Source organism: Carassius carassius, chromosome 3 (genome assembly GCF_963082965.1).
Source record: "Carassius carassius chromosome 3, fCarCar2.1, whole genome shotgun sequence".
Taxonomy (NCBI): domain Eukaryota; kingdom Metazoa; phylum Chordata; class Actinopteri; order Cypriniformes; family Cyprinidae; genus Carassius; species Carassius carassius.
In genome coordinates, this window is record NC_081757.1 from 2,591,934 (window position 1) to 2,610,295 (window position 18,362).

General features: G+C 35.3%; 1 protein-coding gene and 1 long non-coding RNA gene across 2 annotated transcripts in view; one reads left to right on the top strand and one right to left on the bottom strand.

Moving 5' to 3' along the window:
• The window catches only part of LOC132116214 (uncharacterized), a 36,546-nt gene extending 31,720 nt beyond the window's left edge, over nucleotides 1-4,826 (top strand). Inside the window, exon 3 of the long non-coding RNA XR_009425607.1 lies at nucleotides 4,492-4,826. This is a non-coding gene — a long non-coding RNA (uncharacterized LOC132116214). The remainder of the gene's footprint in view (nucleotides 1-4,491) is intronic.
• An 8,219-nt stretch (nucleotides 4,827-13,045) lies between these two features.
• On the bottom strand, nucleotides 13,046-17,570 carry LOC132115933 (protein TEX261). Its single transcript, XM_059524371.1, has 6 exons — nucleotides 17,360-17,570; nucleotides 16,326-16,405; nucleotides 15,198-15,351; nucleotides 15,052-15,119; nucleotides 14,869-14,971; nucleotides 13,046-13,898 (listed from the first exon to the last, which is right to left on the bottom strand). The coding sequence occupies exons 1-6, from the start codon at nucleotides 17,427-17,429 to the stop codon at nucleotides 13,783-13,785; spliced, it is 591 nt and encodes a 196-aa protein (XP_059380354.1). The 5' UTR covers nucleotides 17,430-17,570; the 3' UTR covers nucleotides 13,046-13,782.
• Nucleotides 17,571-18,362: the final 792 nt, after the last annotated feature.

Consider the following 18,362-nt stretch of genomic DNA (forward strand, 5'->3'; position numbering starts at 1 on the left):
AAACTAAGAACATTATTAACTGTCTTTACGTTTATTTTGAAAGTTGACGCTCGCGATTATGGAAAGGGGGGTTACATTTTTTAAAGAAATTCATTCAACAAGGATGCATTAAATTGCATTAAATAAAAAGTGACAGTAAATACATTGATAATGTTACATGTTGTTTATTGCAAATAAATGCTGTTCATTTGAAATTTCTATTCATCAAAAAATCCTGATGAAAAAGGTTTCCACAAAAATGAAGCAGCACAACTGTTTTCAACTCTGATAATAATCAGAAATGTTTCTTGAGCAGCAAATCAGTATATTAGAATGATTTCTGAAGGGTCATGTTATACTGACGACTGAAGGAATGATACTTAAAATTCAGCTTTGATCACAGGAATAAATTACACTTTATAATATATTAAAATAGATGCTAGTTATCTTAAATTGTTATATTTCTCCTGTTTTTCCTGTGTTTTTGCTGAGACTTCTTTTGAAAAAAACACCAGACCTGAATGTTAATCTACATGCCGTATTTTACGGACTATAAGTCGCACTTTTTTCATAGTTTGGCTTGTCCTGCGACTTATAGTCAGGTGCGACTTATTTATCAAAATTAATTTTGATAAACATCCTGTAGGCTACCACTGAGTAGCATAGAGCGCCCTCTCGCGGCTGGAGACGGTAATGTTTTCTCTTGGTTCTGGGTTCTAAATAAATGCGATTTATAGTCCAGTGCGACTTATATATGTTTTTTTCCTCATCATGGCGTATTTTTGGACTGATGCGACTTATACTCAGGTGCGACTTATACTCCAAAAAAATACGGTAATACATTTTCTGCATCCAATCTTGCAACTTAAGTTCAGGCCCAATTCAGTCCTGAATTCTGCACAAGCCTCATGAGCATGGATGTCTGTCTATATCTGCTCAGTCTGCTTCATCTGTAAACGGTAATTCATCTAATGTGGGTTTAACAGCAAACAGTGTTTGATACTATCTACAGAGAGAAAAAAAATGTATGCATAAATGTGCTCATTTGAACACATGCATGCATTATTAGTCACAAATGCTAAGTGTGCTTATAAGTGCCAGGTACAATTATAATCTAACAGCAGACATCCCTCCTCTCACTATCCCTCCGATTCAATTATCTTCTCCTACATCTGTTCTCCACCAATAATTTTGGCTCTCCTCACAGGAAAAACCAAACCAAAGGACCTCCAAAGCCTGCGGGGGGATGATGGGTGTCTAGCAGTTGTCAGGTCCTTTACCCCCAAATCGGGACAAGAAAACAATTTTCCCCCCAAATGGAGTCCAAATGCTACATATAACTAAATAATATATTTTAAAACATAAAATATTAAAATAATAAAAATTTTCCAAGACAGTTTCCCTGTTTTCGCATAATTTCAAGAACTGTCAGTTCATTTTTTAGAATGCAAAATACTGTCTGAACTTCTCGTTTATTTATGTGTGGATGTAAAGAAGAACTGTACCATTATTATTCCTCATTGATTTTATATCATGGCCCATCTGTCAGCATCGGTCTTGCTGATAAAGCAGATGTAGCTATAAGTAAATAATTCATTAGATAATTAGATGAGTGTTGGGTTGATCTTCCACAGACTCCAGGGGACAGATGTGAGTGAGTGAGTGAATTCTCTCTGGATTTCAACTGAGACTGTTAGTTTTGGCTCTGATTTCTTTATTTATTTTGCCTTTGGGTTTTCTTTCTTTCAGCCAACAGCCTTCAGAGTGTCAGACTTCATGACCAAACCTTTTTACATATGCACATCATTTATACTTACACTTGTTGCCATTTAAAGAGAGTAATAGACTACCAAAGTAATAGTTTGTTACTGTAAGTAGCCTACCTACTTACAACTTATTTGTAATGATTTGCAATTCAATAAAATCATTTGTGAATGACTTTTTGAATGGCCAGTTCTACCTAAAATTAAACCATAGTAGTCATCTATCAATCGAGTGAAAACCCCACTGTAATTTTGTCATGCAGAGTCAATAGATCAGCGTGTTTCTGTCACAGCTGATTATGCGTTCACACTGACTGACTCACTCACTCTCATCTGTGATGGTCATGGCGTTTCCTGTTGGGTGACCTCAGGCTGACCTTATGATTCATGCTCTCTGACCTGAGCGGCAGCCTCAGTGCTAATGTTGTCTGACGACGGTGACAGTGTTCACACGTCTGAAGCCGGTCGGTCCTGCTGAGGGCAGGACAGTAATCTGAGAGTTCGGCTGGGCAGGAGTGTGATTTGTTTCTCACAGGTCAGGTGTTATTGTCATCTCTGCTTCCTGTCATAACCGTTCACTGCCTTGGATGATAAATGGATTTGATTTTATTGTCCAAGCAATTGCTTTTCATTAGTGATCTCTACTAGTTTAATTTTTGCTGTGTACCAGTACTTTAGTATTTACTTAAATAGCCATAAAAAAGAAAGCATTAATGGAATAGTTCACCTAAAAGCAAAATGTGTCAAAAATGTACTCACCCGTAGGCCATCCATGAAGAGTTTGTTGTTTTATGGGAACAGATTTAGAGACATGTAGCATACATCACTTGTTCACCAATGGATCCTCTGCAGTGAATGGGTGCCGTCAGAATGAGAGTCCAAACAGCTGATAAAAACAAAAACAGTAATACACACCACTCCAGTCCATATATTAACATTGTTTAAAGAGAAAAACTGCATGATTTTAGGAAACTTTTAACTTCAAATCATCTCTTCTGGCTAAAATATGAGTCCATAATCAATATTACCACTAAAGTTCATCTCCTGTTATCATCTCACATCAAAATCCACTCACATATTTGTGTTGTTTAGAACTGTTTTTGCTTGTAATCAGTGCTCTGATCTGTGGATACTGTATGTCTCTCCTGATTTACACAAGACAACTTTTTCACTGAAATAAGCAATATTAGGACTCGGCCTGCTTTAGCCAGAAGCAGCAGAAAAACGTCTTAATGGTTGATTTGTTTCTTACAAACATGCAGCCTATTCACTTCACAAGTCATTAACTGATGGACTGGAGTGGTGATGATTACTTGTCGATTATTGTAATGTTTTTATCAGATGTTTGGACTCTGATTCTGACGGCACCCATTCACTGCAGAGCATCCATTCGTGAGCAAATGATGAAATGCAACATTTCTCCAAATCTGTTCCCATGAAGAAACAAAAATCTACATTGTGGATTGTGTGAAATTTTCAACAAATTTTCACTTTTTGAGCTGAACTTTTCTATTATGCACCGAACACCCACTAAATTTAAACACACACCAGACAGTGTGTATGAAGTGTGTACTTGAATATATAGAACAGGAACACACACACCATTCTGACACCCTTGACACACCCAAAAAATAAATCTCAAGAGACAAGCAGCCCAGGGCGACTTCACACTCACCTTCTTTCTTTTTTTCAGATGCATCTGCTCCAAAATGTTGTGACACACACCATGTACCACCACATGCTCAGATCAGTCTGGATAACCCTAGAAAAACACATTTGCCTGCTTATATTTGAAAATACATCAAATCACAGAACAGCCGAAGATTTCAGTGCCACATTTTTTAACATAATCGTTTTGATTTGGCGAAAAGATGTTCATTTTCCCCCCAACAAAAACATGCGATTTTAATACACAGCACAGCGTCACAGTGTTTTGTCACATCAAATGAAAGCTGTAATCTTTAGTGCTCATCTATAAAGCTTAAGCAATGAGTGGGGATAAAGAGATAAATAATCAAATAAAAATGCACTAATAATTAGCAGCTTTGAACATGTATGATTCATTAAAATTCAATGGATGTTTCCATCAGAGTCAAATTCCATGGGGCAACTATGCGAAAGCGCGAGATTGTGACGAGCGGATGGAAATATGCAAATAAAGAACTTCTGGGGTTTTGATAATATAAACATGGTGAAATGTTTAAGGTTATGGGTCATTCAAATGTTGTCTTTGTGTTAGCAAGTCATATTTTAGCAATCACACAGGCTCAGATTAATGAGTCACCTTGCATGTTTTAATAATCAGGAAACTAAATGTATATTTTATGTAAATATGCTTACATTAAATATCCTACATATATGCATCAGATATAAAGTCTTGATTATTAAGTCTTCATTTAATAAAATTGCTAACTTTTTATCAATATATTTAGTCTAAAAACTATTCAGAATGAGTTTAGATCTATTTATGTTGTGGTTTTGGATTAGTTCATTCCTTCCAACCCTCATCTGAAGGCGATTTCTCTGAATTCTAAGAATGTTTTCTTGAATTCAAATCAAGAATGTGAGACTCTTCCTGATTTTACAGCAAAATGGTTGATACTAGGGCTGTGAAGGTGCATGAATCATTCTTTTTTAGCTGGAACTACAAGGTGAATGCATTAAATGATTTTTGACATGATATGAAACTAAATTATGATCTTTCTCCACTTTCTCTCCTTCTCTTTCTGCTTCTCCATATATATTACAGCTGGAGCCAGAGTCCTTCGGGATGTTACAGAAGATGGGACACAGATGGGATGTCTGTCCTGCTGCCTGAATGAAACACATCAAAGATGTATCATATGCACACACTGGAGAGTAAGGTGGACACTATCTCCTTCTCTTTTCTTCATGACATGCATAATTGACCTACAATAACACAAGTCACTTCAGCTGTCTGAGATGCAGAATATTAGTTGACTGACTTCAAGAGGTCCCAAGAACAATAGTTGATCTGAAAGTTCAAAGTTTCTGCACTGTCACTCATATCATCCTGTATTGGAAATGTACGTTTCTAGAATAAAATGTGAGTGCAAAACTCACCAGTGCTAGGATGTTGATGAAGCTTGGAACAGCATTGCTACTGTAGACATTGCTACTGCTTTTTTTTTTTTTTTTTTGCACATTTGCGCACTTGGGTGTCGAGTTGTCTTCTTTCTTGACATGAATGTTTTGGGGAAAGTTTGAGCGGGACATAATGGTAATACATACATAAATACATATTCATTTATTTATTTCCCAGTAAGCTTTAGTTCATGAAAGCATCTGATTGGACAAAATCTGGCAGTCAAGAAGAACCGTGAATGTTTATTCCCCCATTTATCCTGAAAGAGAGAAAAAAACTAGTTTTAACCTTTTATTAGTGAATTTTGTCAATGTTTAGCTTACAGATGAGATGGCCAACACACATACCAAAAGCCACAAAACCACAAATATGTAGTCTTAAAGGATTGCCTCTTCTTTCATTTCATGACTTTATATAAAGCAGACTGCATTAAATAGCTTTATTGATCTCATCCTCTGCTGCCTTACAGTCTACAGTCTCTCTCTCTCTCTCTCTCTCTCTCTCTCTCTCTCTCTCTCTCTCTCTGTCTCTGTCTCTCTCTCTGTCTCTGTCTCTCTCTGTCTCTCTCTCTCTCTGTCTCTCTCTCTCTCTTCCTCTCTCTCTCTCTCTCTGTCTCTCTCTCTCTGTCTCTGTCTCTCTCTCTCTCTCTCTCTCTCTCTCTCTCTCTCTGTCTCTGTCTCTCTCTCTCTCTCTCTCTCTCTCTGTCTCTGTCTCTGTCTCTCTCTCTCTCTCTCTCTCTCTCTCTCTCTGTCTCTGTCTCTCTCTCTCTGTCTCTGTCTCTCTCTCTCTCTGTCTCTCTCTCTCTCTTCCTCTCTCTCTCTCTCTCTGTCTCTCTCTCTCTGTCTCTGTCTCTCTCTCTCTCTCTCTCTCTCTCTCTCTCTCTGTCTCTGTCTCTGTCTCTCTCTCTCTCTCTCTCTCTCTCTCTCTCTCTCTCTCTCTCTCTGTCTCTCTCTCTCTGTCTCTGTCTCTGTCTCTCTCTCTCTCTCTCTCTCTGTCTCTCTCTCTCTCTGTCTCTCTCTCTCGCTGTCTCTCTCTCTCTGTCTGTCTCTTGCTCTCTCTCTCCGAGTGGAGCGGGTGTGTGGGGTCGTCATATGGTCACTGCGCTTCACCAGGCTACAATGCAACTCAGAGCTGCAGAATATGCCAGTGTGCATTAGTGTAAGGCTGAACGGAGAGAGAGAGAGAGAGAGAGCAGTATAAAACACACAGGAGGATGAGAAACTCAAGGAGACTATGAGAGAGAGCGAACATCGGCGCACTTACATGAACCGGCTCAGAATGAGTCCTGCAAAATGTGATTCATCAAATATAGATGCTCTTTTTTTTACTGCTCGCATTTCTCGCAAGTTCAAGGAACAGCCATCCATCAGTTCAGATTATTTTCACACTCAATTCAGTTTGAAATCGAAATGGATCCTGTTTAGGCCACTTTCTAAAAGCATTTTCTTGGTCCTTCTGCAGTTGATTTGTTAGTACTTGCTGCTCCAAAATAGTTTGTCTCCAAAAATGTATCACAATATTTCACTTTTTGAATGATGTCATCTTACTTTTCAGGGTTTTCTGAAATATAAAAATAGTATGATATAAAAATAGAAGTGGAAAGACTTTACAATACAATTAGCTAATGCACTTTAGGCCACATTGTTGATTTCTGATATTAAAATTTGAAGAAATATTATTTTTATGTTTTTTTGTTTTTTGTTTGTGTATATAACTTTATTAATTTTAATTTTAAATTAAATGAAAATAAAAACTGTTGCATTGGAAACTAGTAGAAATAAACATGTTTTTTATTTATTTTATTTCAGTTAATGTTAATTACTTAAATTAACAAAAATGTTTTAATGGTGCTTTAGTTACATTAGCATTGTTATTTTAGCATCAATATAGTTAAGGTTTTAAAATATTTTAGGTTTAGTAATATTTTTTCTTCATTTTTTATTATGGTGCATTTTTTGAATGTCTTAGTAGTTTTCCTTTTCATTGCTATTTTAGTTTTACTTTTGTATTATGTTACTACAAGTTAAACAAAATTAAAATGAGAAATGTTTATTTGGCGACTATAGCTGAAATAAATAAAAGTTTTAGGTTTTTGTATATACCATATGCTTTTTATGTTGTCAATCTTTTTGATTTCTAACAAAAATATTTATGGTTGTATAGTTTTAATAACCCAGGCAATATCATAAAAAACTTTTTTTTACAGCTTATGTTTATCTAGGTCTTTAGTTTGTATACATTAACAGATTTTTTTATACTTCAAAATGTATCAATTAGCATTAAACACATTGAAAGTTTTGTTGCATCAACTATAAAGCTTTGTTGGACAGTGTTCCTGACTCACTTGTGCATTCATTTGAGTAAGAGAGGCACATCCTCGGGCACATTTGGCCTTTTCAATGTTTGTTTTTATTGGAGTTTGTCTTTTGCAGTGGTGTCATAGCCCCGCCCACTTCAGAGTAGTCACATCCTTATTGGTCTAGACAGTGGCCAATGGTAATGTACAACAGCTGGCAAGAGAAATCCATGATCTCATTTTCAGGGATGCTTTGAGCAAGCTTCATCAACCAACATTCGTCTGTAATCTTCACTTCCTCCATCCCCCATAATCTCACTGTGCTCTGCTGATCTGTGACCAGGGGTTCGTTCTCTTTCGTGTCCCTTTGCTCCCTTCAGCCGTCCAACAGAACTGATCCCAGATCAGAGATGAAGCACACAAAGGTCGTGACCCTCATCTGTGCCCTGAGCTTATGTGCTCGGTACATGACCTCATGACAGCACAGCGAGGTGGCTCTCTTTCGAAAGATGTGACATAGTTTGAGGGCAGTTAAAGATGGAGTTAGGATCAGTTTCTATTGACATTTTGTCAGAGTGGCCCCTTCCTCTGCCTTTAGGCTCACGGCGGCCCAGAAACGCTGCGGTTCAGAAGTTCACAGTGTCGCTTTTTCCTGTTAAGACTGCTAATCAAGTACACATTTTAAGCATGCAAAACATTATATGATATGCCAATTAATGTACCACTATATATATATATATATATATATATATATATATATATATATATATATATATATATATATATTTGAGATGGGTAGATTTAATGTATTTCAAAGAGGCGTTTTTCTGCTCACTTAGGCTGCATTTATTTGATCAGGAAAAAAATTAAAAATTGTGAAATATTATTAAAATTTAAAATAACTATTTTCTATTTGAATATATTTCAAAATGTAATTTATTCCTGTGATGTAAAGCTGAATTTTCAGCATCATTACTCCAGTCTTCAGTGTCAGTCTAATATGCTGATTTGCTGCTCGAGACATGTTTCTGATTATTGTCATTGTTGAAAACAGCATTTTCTGAAAAATAAATCTTTAGTAACATTATACATGTATTTACTGTCACTAGTGATCAATTTATTTGTGTATAACATTTATTTTAAATATTAAAAATATAAAAAATATAGACAAAAGCACATCATTTTCATGTTTTGTTTTTAATCATTAACACTATCAACTTGACAGCTCTAATAAAATTGTGTCTATAATTATCTGATTCAGTAAGCACTAAAGGAGATAAGTAAGGCTGTGCTTTGAAATTTGATTCAATTATAAAGCAACAATAATGAACACTGATTCATTGATATTTAAATGAGATGAGTTCATCATCAAACATCTGATGCCTCTCAGCAGAAAGCATTGATCACCGAGAACCCACAGAGAAACAAAATCAAGTCTTCTGCTGTTTCAGAGAGATGCATTTGGATGCCATAAGAAAAATCAATTATATAGATCAATCTCTGCTTGGAGTCACACATGCAGGACAAAAGGCAAGTCCAAATCATTTTAATAATATGCATTGCTAAAAACTTCATTTGGACAACTTCAAAGGTGATTTTCTCAATATTTAGATTTTTTTGCACCCTCAGATTCCAGATTTTCAAATAGTTGTATCTCGACCAAATATTATCCGATCCTAACAAACCATACATCAATGGAAAGCTTATTTATGCAGCTTTCAGATAATGCCGACCCTTATGAATGGTGTTGGCCTCAATTTGACCCATATGAATGGTTTTGTGGTCCAGGGTCATTTTAACAGGTGTAAATGTAGGCAATAGTTCCCAAGAGCTTACGCTGAGATCAGTTTACGTAAAACCCACAATAAAGAAATTTTAACACAAAAAAACACATCCGTATAGGCCCACTCTTTTCAACATACTATTGACAGAGATTTGGGACATACTAAAGGTGCATTCCAAATCGAGTAGACTACTTATGCACTATTCTATGACGTTGTGTTGTATAAATAGTGCGAGTACTGTGACAAATCCAAAAAAAAAAATGCACTTAAAATAACCAAAAAAATTGTGGAATGTGGAACATTGGACAAATCATGCACTCAACTGTCGCAGGTGTAATTACATAGTGAAGGGGGAGGGGCTATCAGACTCTGATTAATGACAAAATAAGTTTATAAAATTGGTTGAGTAGCCTATATAGTGCATACGTACATAGTGTATAAGTGCATAGTGTTTAATGGGATGCAGTTTAATTCTGTTTTTGAATACTATTTAGAAAGGATAGTATGCGAATTGGAATGCAGCAACAATGTACTGTTATTATTTAACATTACAAATTAAAGAGTGATCCAGTGATGCAGTGCTAATATAAAGTCAGCTGGGTCACCTTTTTGACTGTTTCCTCCTCTTCAGGACATTTTTTATTAGTAATACAAATATTATGCAAAAGACTACAATATGAATAAACTCAACACCGTTTGTCCTTCAGCTCATTTTTTCTGGTCTTCTGGTCGGAGACTTCACGTTCTGGAGCTTTTTAGACTAAATGGATCTTACTCTTGCGACTTCTGTAAAGGCCACAAGGAAACAATTTACCATTGCATATATACGCTACACAGATATTCTAGATTAATAAAGGCCATTTAATTAAGAGAAAACTGAGTCTTGATTTCCAAATGAGTGGATGGGACATATGAAATGATCTGCCTCCAAACCAAATTTTTGACTTTAAACATGACTTCAAGCTTTACTGTTATCTTTTACAAAGTTTATATTTTAGATCTTATAACATTATAAGGAAAAATATGTTAACGTTGCATAAGTCTGTATCTTGATTGGAAACCTCATTTGAAAAGGTAAGTCATTTTGGAGGCATTTTAATTAAATATTATTAAAACAATATCATATGTTTGTTTTTTTTTTGTTTTTTTTTTTATAACATGCACTTAGGCATTGTTTAAAATTTGACCAGGATAACATCAACTAAAAAAAATGCATTCTGGAGGGAAAGCAAGTTATTATATTAATAATTAAAATTTTTAACTGTATATATATTTATTCACCTGCTTACATGCACTGATGAAATGTGCAAACTTAGACCATTATTATTAACATTAGCTGAAATGGAAGATCATTTTGAAGGAAGAGCATGTGTATTATATTTTAATTGAATAACATGCACTAATGAGTTTTGAAAAATTAAACCATAATTGGCAACATCAGCTAAAAAGGAAACTAATTTTCAAGGTGGAGCAAGTTACTGTATTTTGATGAAAGATGAAAGCTGATGAATGAATGGAAAAATGGAAACCAGACGCCTCGCCCTGGACCATGCATCAGGAGCTGAAGCCAGGACATTATCAGAAACACGCGTCACTGGGGTGGAACCTTAACAAAAGGCACTAAAATGTAATTTTAATATACTAATATGCACTCTTTAGGGGTAAATAAAGTACAAATGTGTACCCATTTCAAAGGTACCAACCAGTAACAACTTTTGTACCTTTTTTCAGAAAGTGTATCATCTGTAGACACCAAAGTCATGTTTTGAATAGCCTCACAAATTTCTGATTGACAATAGAAATCTGGACTCCATCTTAGCTTTCATTGGCCAAGAACCGTCTCAGTTTGTTTTGTTCAGTGTCTTTAAGGGTGTCAAAATGTAAAATCTCCACCCCTGCAATAAAAGACCCATGTGCAACCACAAAAATAAATTCTTTCGAGAACGTAATCTTCATTCGTTTTTTAAAAGCAATCAATAAAAGTGTTTCTGTAGCTCAAGTGGTAGAGCATTGCGTTAGCAAGTGCAAGGTTGGGGGTTTGAATCCCAGGGAACCCAAGTTAGGAGAAAATTGTTAGCTTGAATGCAATGTAAGTTGCTTTGGATAAAAGTGTCTGCTAAATGCATAACTTTAATTTAACAATTTTATTGACTGTAGCTATGTAGGGTTGACACCGAGTGGTTGAACTAGGTATTGCAGTCCAAATTCAAAATACTGGAGAGGGTTTTTTTCACCCCGCTCCTCCTCCTCAGACTTGACACAAACAGGAAGGACTGCACTTTTGACGATTAATTAAATGAAATACGCAGGGTTTTCTGCCAACTGGCAACCCGGGGTGATGATATACAATTAGTTAAACTGGCAGTGGGAGGGTTTCACAAACCAAAACAGAGACAGACGTTCCAGCCCTGAACACACATTTTCACAGGAGAATAACTTACTGTAGCATTGTTTTTCAGATAAACAAGTATGTTAACTTAGCATGTTTCTTAAATATCTACAAACATATTATGGTGATGATATGCTTTAGTTAAGTCAAAAACCTACATAGAGCACCTTTAAGACATTTATAATGTCACAAAAGATTTACATTTCATATTTCTGAAGGATCATGTGACACTGAAGTCCGGAGTAATGATGTTGAAATTTCAGCTTTGATCACAGAATCAAATAATCTATTTAAATAAAATAAAACATATTATTTTAATCCAATAAATCCGAACTTGGTGAACACAAGAGTTTCAAAAACATTTAGAAATTTAGTGTATAAACATTTCAGAACTGATTTTTTTCCGCCCAACATTATAGTAGAATAAAAAACTGTGCTGTTTTCTGGAGGTATTGTGTAGAGGAGACAGGAAGCAGTGGGAAAAAGGCCTTCAATTGTAAGCTCTAAGTCTATGGCTCCAACACATTCTTGAGTCGAAAAAATCTGAGCAAAGGCTAAAATTTTGTGGAGTAGCTTTTAACTGCAACATGCCTCTGCATGCACATCATCAAAGTGTGAAAAAGGAGCAGAAAACATGTCTAAGGGCAAAAAAAATAAAAATCTCTGAAAGGTTCCCCGATGCTGAACTAAGGTAGGTGTGAATGAAAGCTGACGGTTTGGAGGCATCAAGGTCGAGACCACAGTGAACTGGGTCACGGCCCAAAACCGCTCTGCTGTCGTCATCCGACCCCAGAGGACGCTTGGCTTCATTTTTGACATGCGAGAAAAGAGCTGCCCTTTCACACTGACCTGGAACCAGTTTTCTGTATGTCGACTTTAACCTCAGCCATTATGAACCACGCCACAAAACAGTCAGATAACACCAGCAAAGGGCAACTTCTGCCCTCCTAAGTGATTCGCTCCCCAGACGAGAGCTTCCTGAAGTGAATGTGTGCTGACCTTTCCTCAACCTCACACTCCAAGTGTAAGATCCGTCTGCCAAATAAAGAGGAGCACAAATGTGTCGGTACAGACTGTGTTTGAGACCCTCGGAGTCACTCGGACAGTTTATTAGAAATTCTTCACATTTATCGTTTAAAATGAACTAAATCTCCATTTTGGTCAAAGAGCTATATTACACAACCCAAATGTAATCAAAAAATGATTCACAAAACATTTTCACCAGATATGAGCATGTCCAGGTCTGTAAACAGTATATATAGTTTAAAGAAAACTAAGCTTACTTTATGAACAATTATGTGCTCTTTCTTCATTGTGTTGCTAAACTTATGCCCAATTGCATAATTTTGCATAAACATTTCCTGATAATTCCTGATATTTCCTCACAATATACACATTTTTATGAAACCAAACCCCTCAAAAAAAAAAAAAGATTAAAAAGCCATATTGATTTAAACGTTTTAAAATTAATATTTTTGAAGCCATGTAACTGACAAAAGTCTATTTATATTTAATAAAATGCAATTTTGTATTATTTAATAATTTTTCCATATTGAATTTAACTGAAAAACAAATATTCAACGTGCTTATTCTAATATTAATTAAGAAACCTACAAAACTGTCTTATTTTCCTAATGCAAGATTTTTGGGGGGTAAATTTGGGCTGAAATCCAACTGGATTCTGAGATTCCCCCTCTGTGCATCTTCTCATTTTTACACGACAATACCTTACCTTTCGAAAACTCATACAACTGAATTTTATTATATTTCTGTACAGCACACAAATTAAGCATTGCCAACACTATAGCTCTCATGATTGCAGTATTTAAAGAAACATTTTACCCAAAAAAATAGCTTTTCTTTGCTTGTCACACCAGCGGCTGGTATAAAACGATTTATAAATCAACACAGACAATCTTTACTGAAACTGCCTCAACATCAGGTCATTATAAAAGTCTAACCTTAAACAAATACTTAAATACGTAGTGTAAGATGTGATGAAGGGTGAGCGATCTGAACATTGGATTTAAGGTAAAACATTACTTTAAAATGTGAACAGGTAATTCAGACATATGGATTCATTAATGAGCACATGAACACAACTATTGATTTTGGAAGTGATGCAATCAGAAGAAAATCAGCAGGAGCCTCAAGAGAAGCCGAAGCCCCTTCCACAATCATTCAAGTACAGACACGTCAAAAGCTCAAGCCTTCACAAATGAAAGACTTCAAGTCCTTTCATGGCTTTAGACGCCTAAGAAGAAATTAGTCGGCGACTCTGGACATGAATCAACAGACGGTGAGTTCATTCGAGGGTTTAGTTTGTGTGTGTTTGTTCTGATCTGGTCCTCTCCCTCTCATTATTATCGTTCCTCCCACAAAAACACACTGTCCACTGAAAGAGGCCGGTGGCTTGAACAAACCCTCCCAAAGCCCTCCGTTTGAGGCGCATCTGAACCGCTTCATCAGTACATCTTCTGTCGGCTTGGTAAAACGGCCTCCTTCAGGAAGGAGAAGATGAGCAGGACGCCCGAGCGCTTGCCCCGCTTGCCTTTAGTGAAGTAATTTGACACCACATCATCTGAAAAAAAAAAGTAACAGAAAATAATGTATAGTGCTTTCAATTACAGTATTTTTATAATATCATAACATACACATTGTTATAGAACACCCCAAAACATCTATTAAACTTCAATGATAAACGGTGTTGTTAAAATGCACATTTGACTTAATTACAAAAAAACATTTATTTATTAAAATGCATATATTAATATTTTCTGAAGGTATGTGAAAATTTATTAATTTATTTTTAATAAAATATTTGTTAATTGCATTCATTTAGTATTTTTACTAAATTGTAAAAATTACAAAATTTTTACAAAAAATTACAAAAAAGCTCATTTATTTTTAATAAAATGTTAATTTTAAATTAATTAATTTATAAATCATTATAATAATCAGTTATTTAATCAGACTGAATCAATATACAAAGTAAAATGCCTTTTTTATATTTAGAAGGTAAATAAAAATATAAAAAAGCAAATGTATTTTAATTAAATATTTATTGTTATTTTAATCAGACTGTGAAACAATATTCAAAGAAAAATGCTCATTTAAATATTTCTGAATGCATATACAATTAACAAAGAAGCAAATACACTTTAATATTTTTTTTTAATTACACTAAAAACAATGTTCAAAGTAAAATGCATATTTAAAAATCCATTCAGGACTTATAAATTACAAAAAATATTTTATTAAAGTGATTTTTTTACTTTTATTTTATTTATGCTAAAAACAATGTGCATATTTGAAAATACTTGAAGGCATACACACTACAAAAAAAGCTCATATATTTTTAATTAAGTCCATTTTTTTTATTATTTGATTATATTTTACTTGATCCTACTTCTATTAATGACTGTGTATATAGATTTCTACCATTTTAATACATGCTCGGATATATCACTCAGCCCTGTAAGTCCAGTACATAAGCATATGTGTTCATAAAGACTGTAGATTACATTTGCTAAGGTCAGATAGTCACTCACCTCCCTGCTGCACAGTGGATGGAAGAACATTCTCCCCAGCAGAGAGCGAAACAAAGAATGAGAACGGAATCACCCACAGACATATAGTGAAGTACGCTAGAACCTGAAAACACACACACACACACACATTCAACTTTCACATCATTTACGTTGTTTCAGTCTGTAAAATAAAAAAGCCGTTACCTCAGAGAAAGGATAGTACTCTGCAGCAAAATACTGGAAGGCCATATAGTGGTTTAACACAACCAGTGCTGCACAAGAGAGCAAAGACACAGGTGAGAGGAGAACACAAGCACAAGTACATATAAACGACCGTCTTCGTCACACACCACATGACAGGATGAAGTTTGGTGAGGTCAGCATGATGTAAGGAAACGTCTGCAGCAGACCGAAGTAAACCAGGTTGGTGAAGAGACCCACTCCGATCATGAGCGTGGGGAAGCCCTCGAACAGATAGAGTCCCACCAGCACCGCTGTGGAGAACTGAGAGATGAGGGCACGAGTTAGACGAGACGTGATGCACGTGTCACTAAAAACTGTCTGAAGCACTGTTAGAGAAGACATCGTGCTGATGCTTACTATACTAACCCATGGATATTAACAAACGCATCCATACGGATTTATTTTCTGCAGTCTCTCAATCAACCTCGTCTTAGTCATGAAGAAGCTGAACTTTTAGGGCAGCCTGTCACCTTAGAGGAGGTATGGGAGAAAGCATTCGATAAGCTGGAGTGGGACTACCTCTGTTTTGGACTTGGCAAAGGCTTCTTGAATATGATTAAGGTCTTCTTCTGTGGTAACTAATGGGGTGCTTTCTTTACCCTTCAATTAACAATGAGGCACAAGACAAGGGTTCCCTTCATCCCCAATGTTATTTGCATTGAGCCTCTAGCACAACTGATAATACAGGACAACGTTTGTTCAATCTCCGTAAATTCTTATAAAAACAGATCTCTTTATGCGGATGATATTTTACTTTTTATTTCGGACCTTCAAGTTTCCATTCCACAGATTCTAGTGGTATTTGGAAAGGCTCCCCTCAGGTATATCCAAATATATTGCACAGAACAATGACTTGGACTTAGAATGATGTGGGTGTTTTTTTTTCTTCACCGAAATCCATGTTTCATGATCCCTGTGATTTTTTCTGTTAACTCCGTTCTGTATTCAGTGTGCTCACCATTGTAAAGAGACTGCAGGGTTAAGACTGGAGGCAGAGCTAGGTGACGTTACTTTGCTTTCATTCGGACTTGTTTGCAAACTTAAAAAAAAACAACAATTGCATGTGATTCTCACTTGCAAAATTAGACAAAGACAGTTTAAAGATACAGTAGACACTCTGGTCCCGAGATATGGCTTGAGTTCCTCCAATATTAGTCTATGCAAGCATTACTAATAACGATTGTTTTATGCAATCACATGCCCACAAAACTAAAGTTTACAAAGGTAATACTCACCAAAATCATGTATTTTATAATGCGGCTGGTGGAGACTGTGTACTCCTCTATTAACTCTGCCAGATAATACAGGCCTGCAGCTGTAGAGACAAATAGCAAATTGAGAAAAGACTGTATACATAACACTTCACTTAAAGCATTTATGAATAATGCATTATAAAAGGTATTCATAATGTACATTACAATGCATTATATCTTTTCATAAATCATTGTAACTTAATTTAAAATGCATCTTTTACATCTGAACTGGTTTGTCATGTGTTTTAATGCATTATATTTTCTAAAAGCAGATCAATGTATCGATCAGTATTATAATGTATTAAAATGCAGTATAATGTGCATTACAAGGCTTAATTAATGCATCATAAATGCTTTTGTAATGCATTATATTTCAATGCTTTAGATAAAGTGTTACCATGTACGTGCATATTGTGTGATCAACACACATGCAAAACCACATCAACTTAATCTTAATTCATTCAAATTGTTTTCACAGCATATATCTATCCATCTATCTAGTAAACACATGTGTATAAACACTGCTGCTTTATCAGGCTGCCAGATTCTCAGTCACCATTATTAATACATCTGCCTACGTGGACAGAGACATTTTACTGTTTTTACGACACTGTCCACAATCATTAAAAGAGAGTTATAAAATAGCCATCATTCATTTGCAATAGACATGAGTGTTAATTCAAAGATGAAGGGTCAAGCCATGTAAATGGGAGGAGCAATTAGCAATCAATACAATCCTGTATTCTGCAACAACATAGTGTGAAATATATTAATTATTTACGTTATATATAAAAGATGCAAACCTCAAACAAAACGAGCTAATCAATTAATATGTAAAATTATTTTAGCCAAAGAGATACGACCTGTTTTGTTTTACCTCATTATTTTTGACATAGGCTGCTATTTATTTATAATAAACAGATATTTTATAGATAATAAGGCATAGGAGTGGTGGGATTTCTTCGTTTGCGTCAGCAAACAGAGTTAGCGGCTAACAGCGACGACATAAAACTCACCGATAGCGAGAGTAACGAAACATATCTGCACCACCAGCGACAACCAGCTGAGTAAATAAATAAACCACATCTTTTAAAAAGTGCTAGTCAGACAAACACGGGACTGGTAAACAATAAAGGAGATGTGTGTCTCCGCTGCTAGGCTAACAACTGAAGTGGTCAAAGTTTCTTCTGCGGCTTCTTCAGACGTAGCGCGCAGCTGATGTGGGAGTCTGATCACCAACAGCGACACTCAGGCAGGAGGCGGTACTGCACCGGTCAAATAATCTAAGAAATAACGCAAATGAGAGAGTGAGAATTCTGTAGCGATTCTACAAATATTAATCAAATCTGTCTAGATAGATTCCCGGTGCATTTTTTTTAAATTAAATTAAATACAAATTATGAGAATTGTGTAGTGATTGTAAAAATAATTTTTTTTAAAAGATTCCAGCTTTGCTCTCAAAAACCAATTAGGTGCATAAATAAAATAAAATAAATAATATTAAATTAAATAAAATAATTTATAATGTAATAATTCTAAAACAAATATTAATAAAATAATAAAATGTCCAGATAGATATAAATATAAATCAAATCCAATCCAATCAAATTACATCTAAGATTCCAGAGACTCCTCTGCTAATGCACCAATTAGATGCATTTATAAATAAAATAAAAAAATTAAATATAAATCGTTCTAGATGGATTAAAGCTCTGTTAACACAGCAATTAGGAGCGTTTATATAAAATAAAATAAAAAAATCATTATTTTTCTTTTTTTTACATGTGAAACAAATTCACACAGGCAGACAGACAGACATTCAGAAAGAAAGAGGGCTTTCCAAGGACCTCACACATTTAGAAATTTTTTACACTTGTTTTGGTCATGCATATTACATCCACATCTACACATCTCTTCTCCTTCTGCCTCACACAAACAAACGCTCAAATGTACACACACCTAAATCAGACACCTTTCAGTTTCTGGGGAAAAACATGAATTCTTTATAGTGTTTGTTAG

Coding starts and splice junctions, on each gene's coding strand:
- LOC132115933 (XM_059524371.1), bottom strand. CDS start 17,429: ATGTGGTTTATTTATTTACTCAGCTGGTTGTCGCTGGTGGTGCAGATA. Junction 16,406..17,359: donor TTTCGTTACTCTCGCTATCG/GTGAGTTTTATG, acceptor TTGTCTCTACAG/CTGCAGGCCTGTATTATCTG. Junction 13,899..14,868: donor ATCCACTGTGCAGCAGGGAG/GTGAGTGACTAT, acceptor TTTTTTTTTCAG/ATGATGTGGTGTCAAATTAC.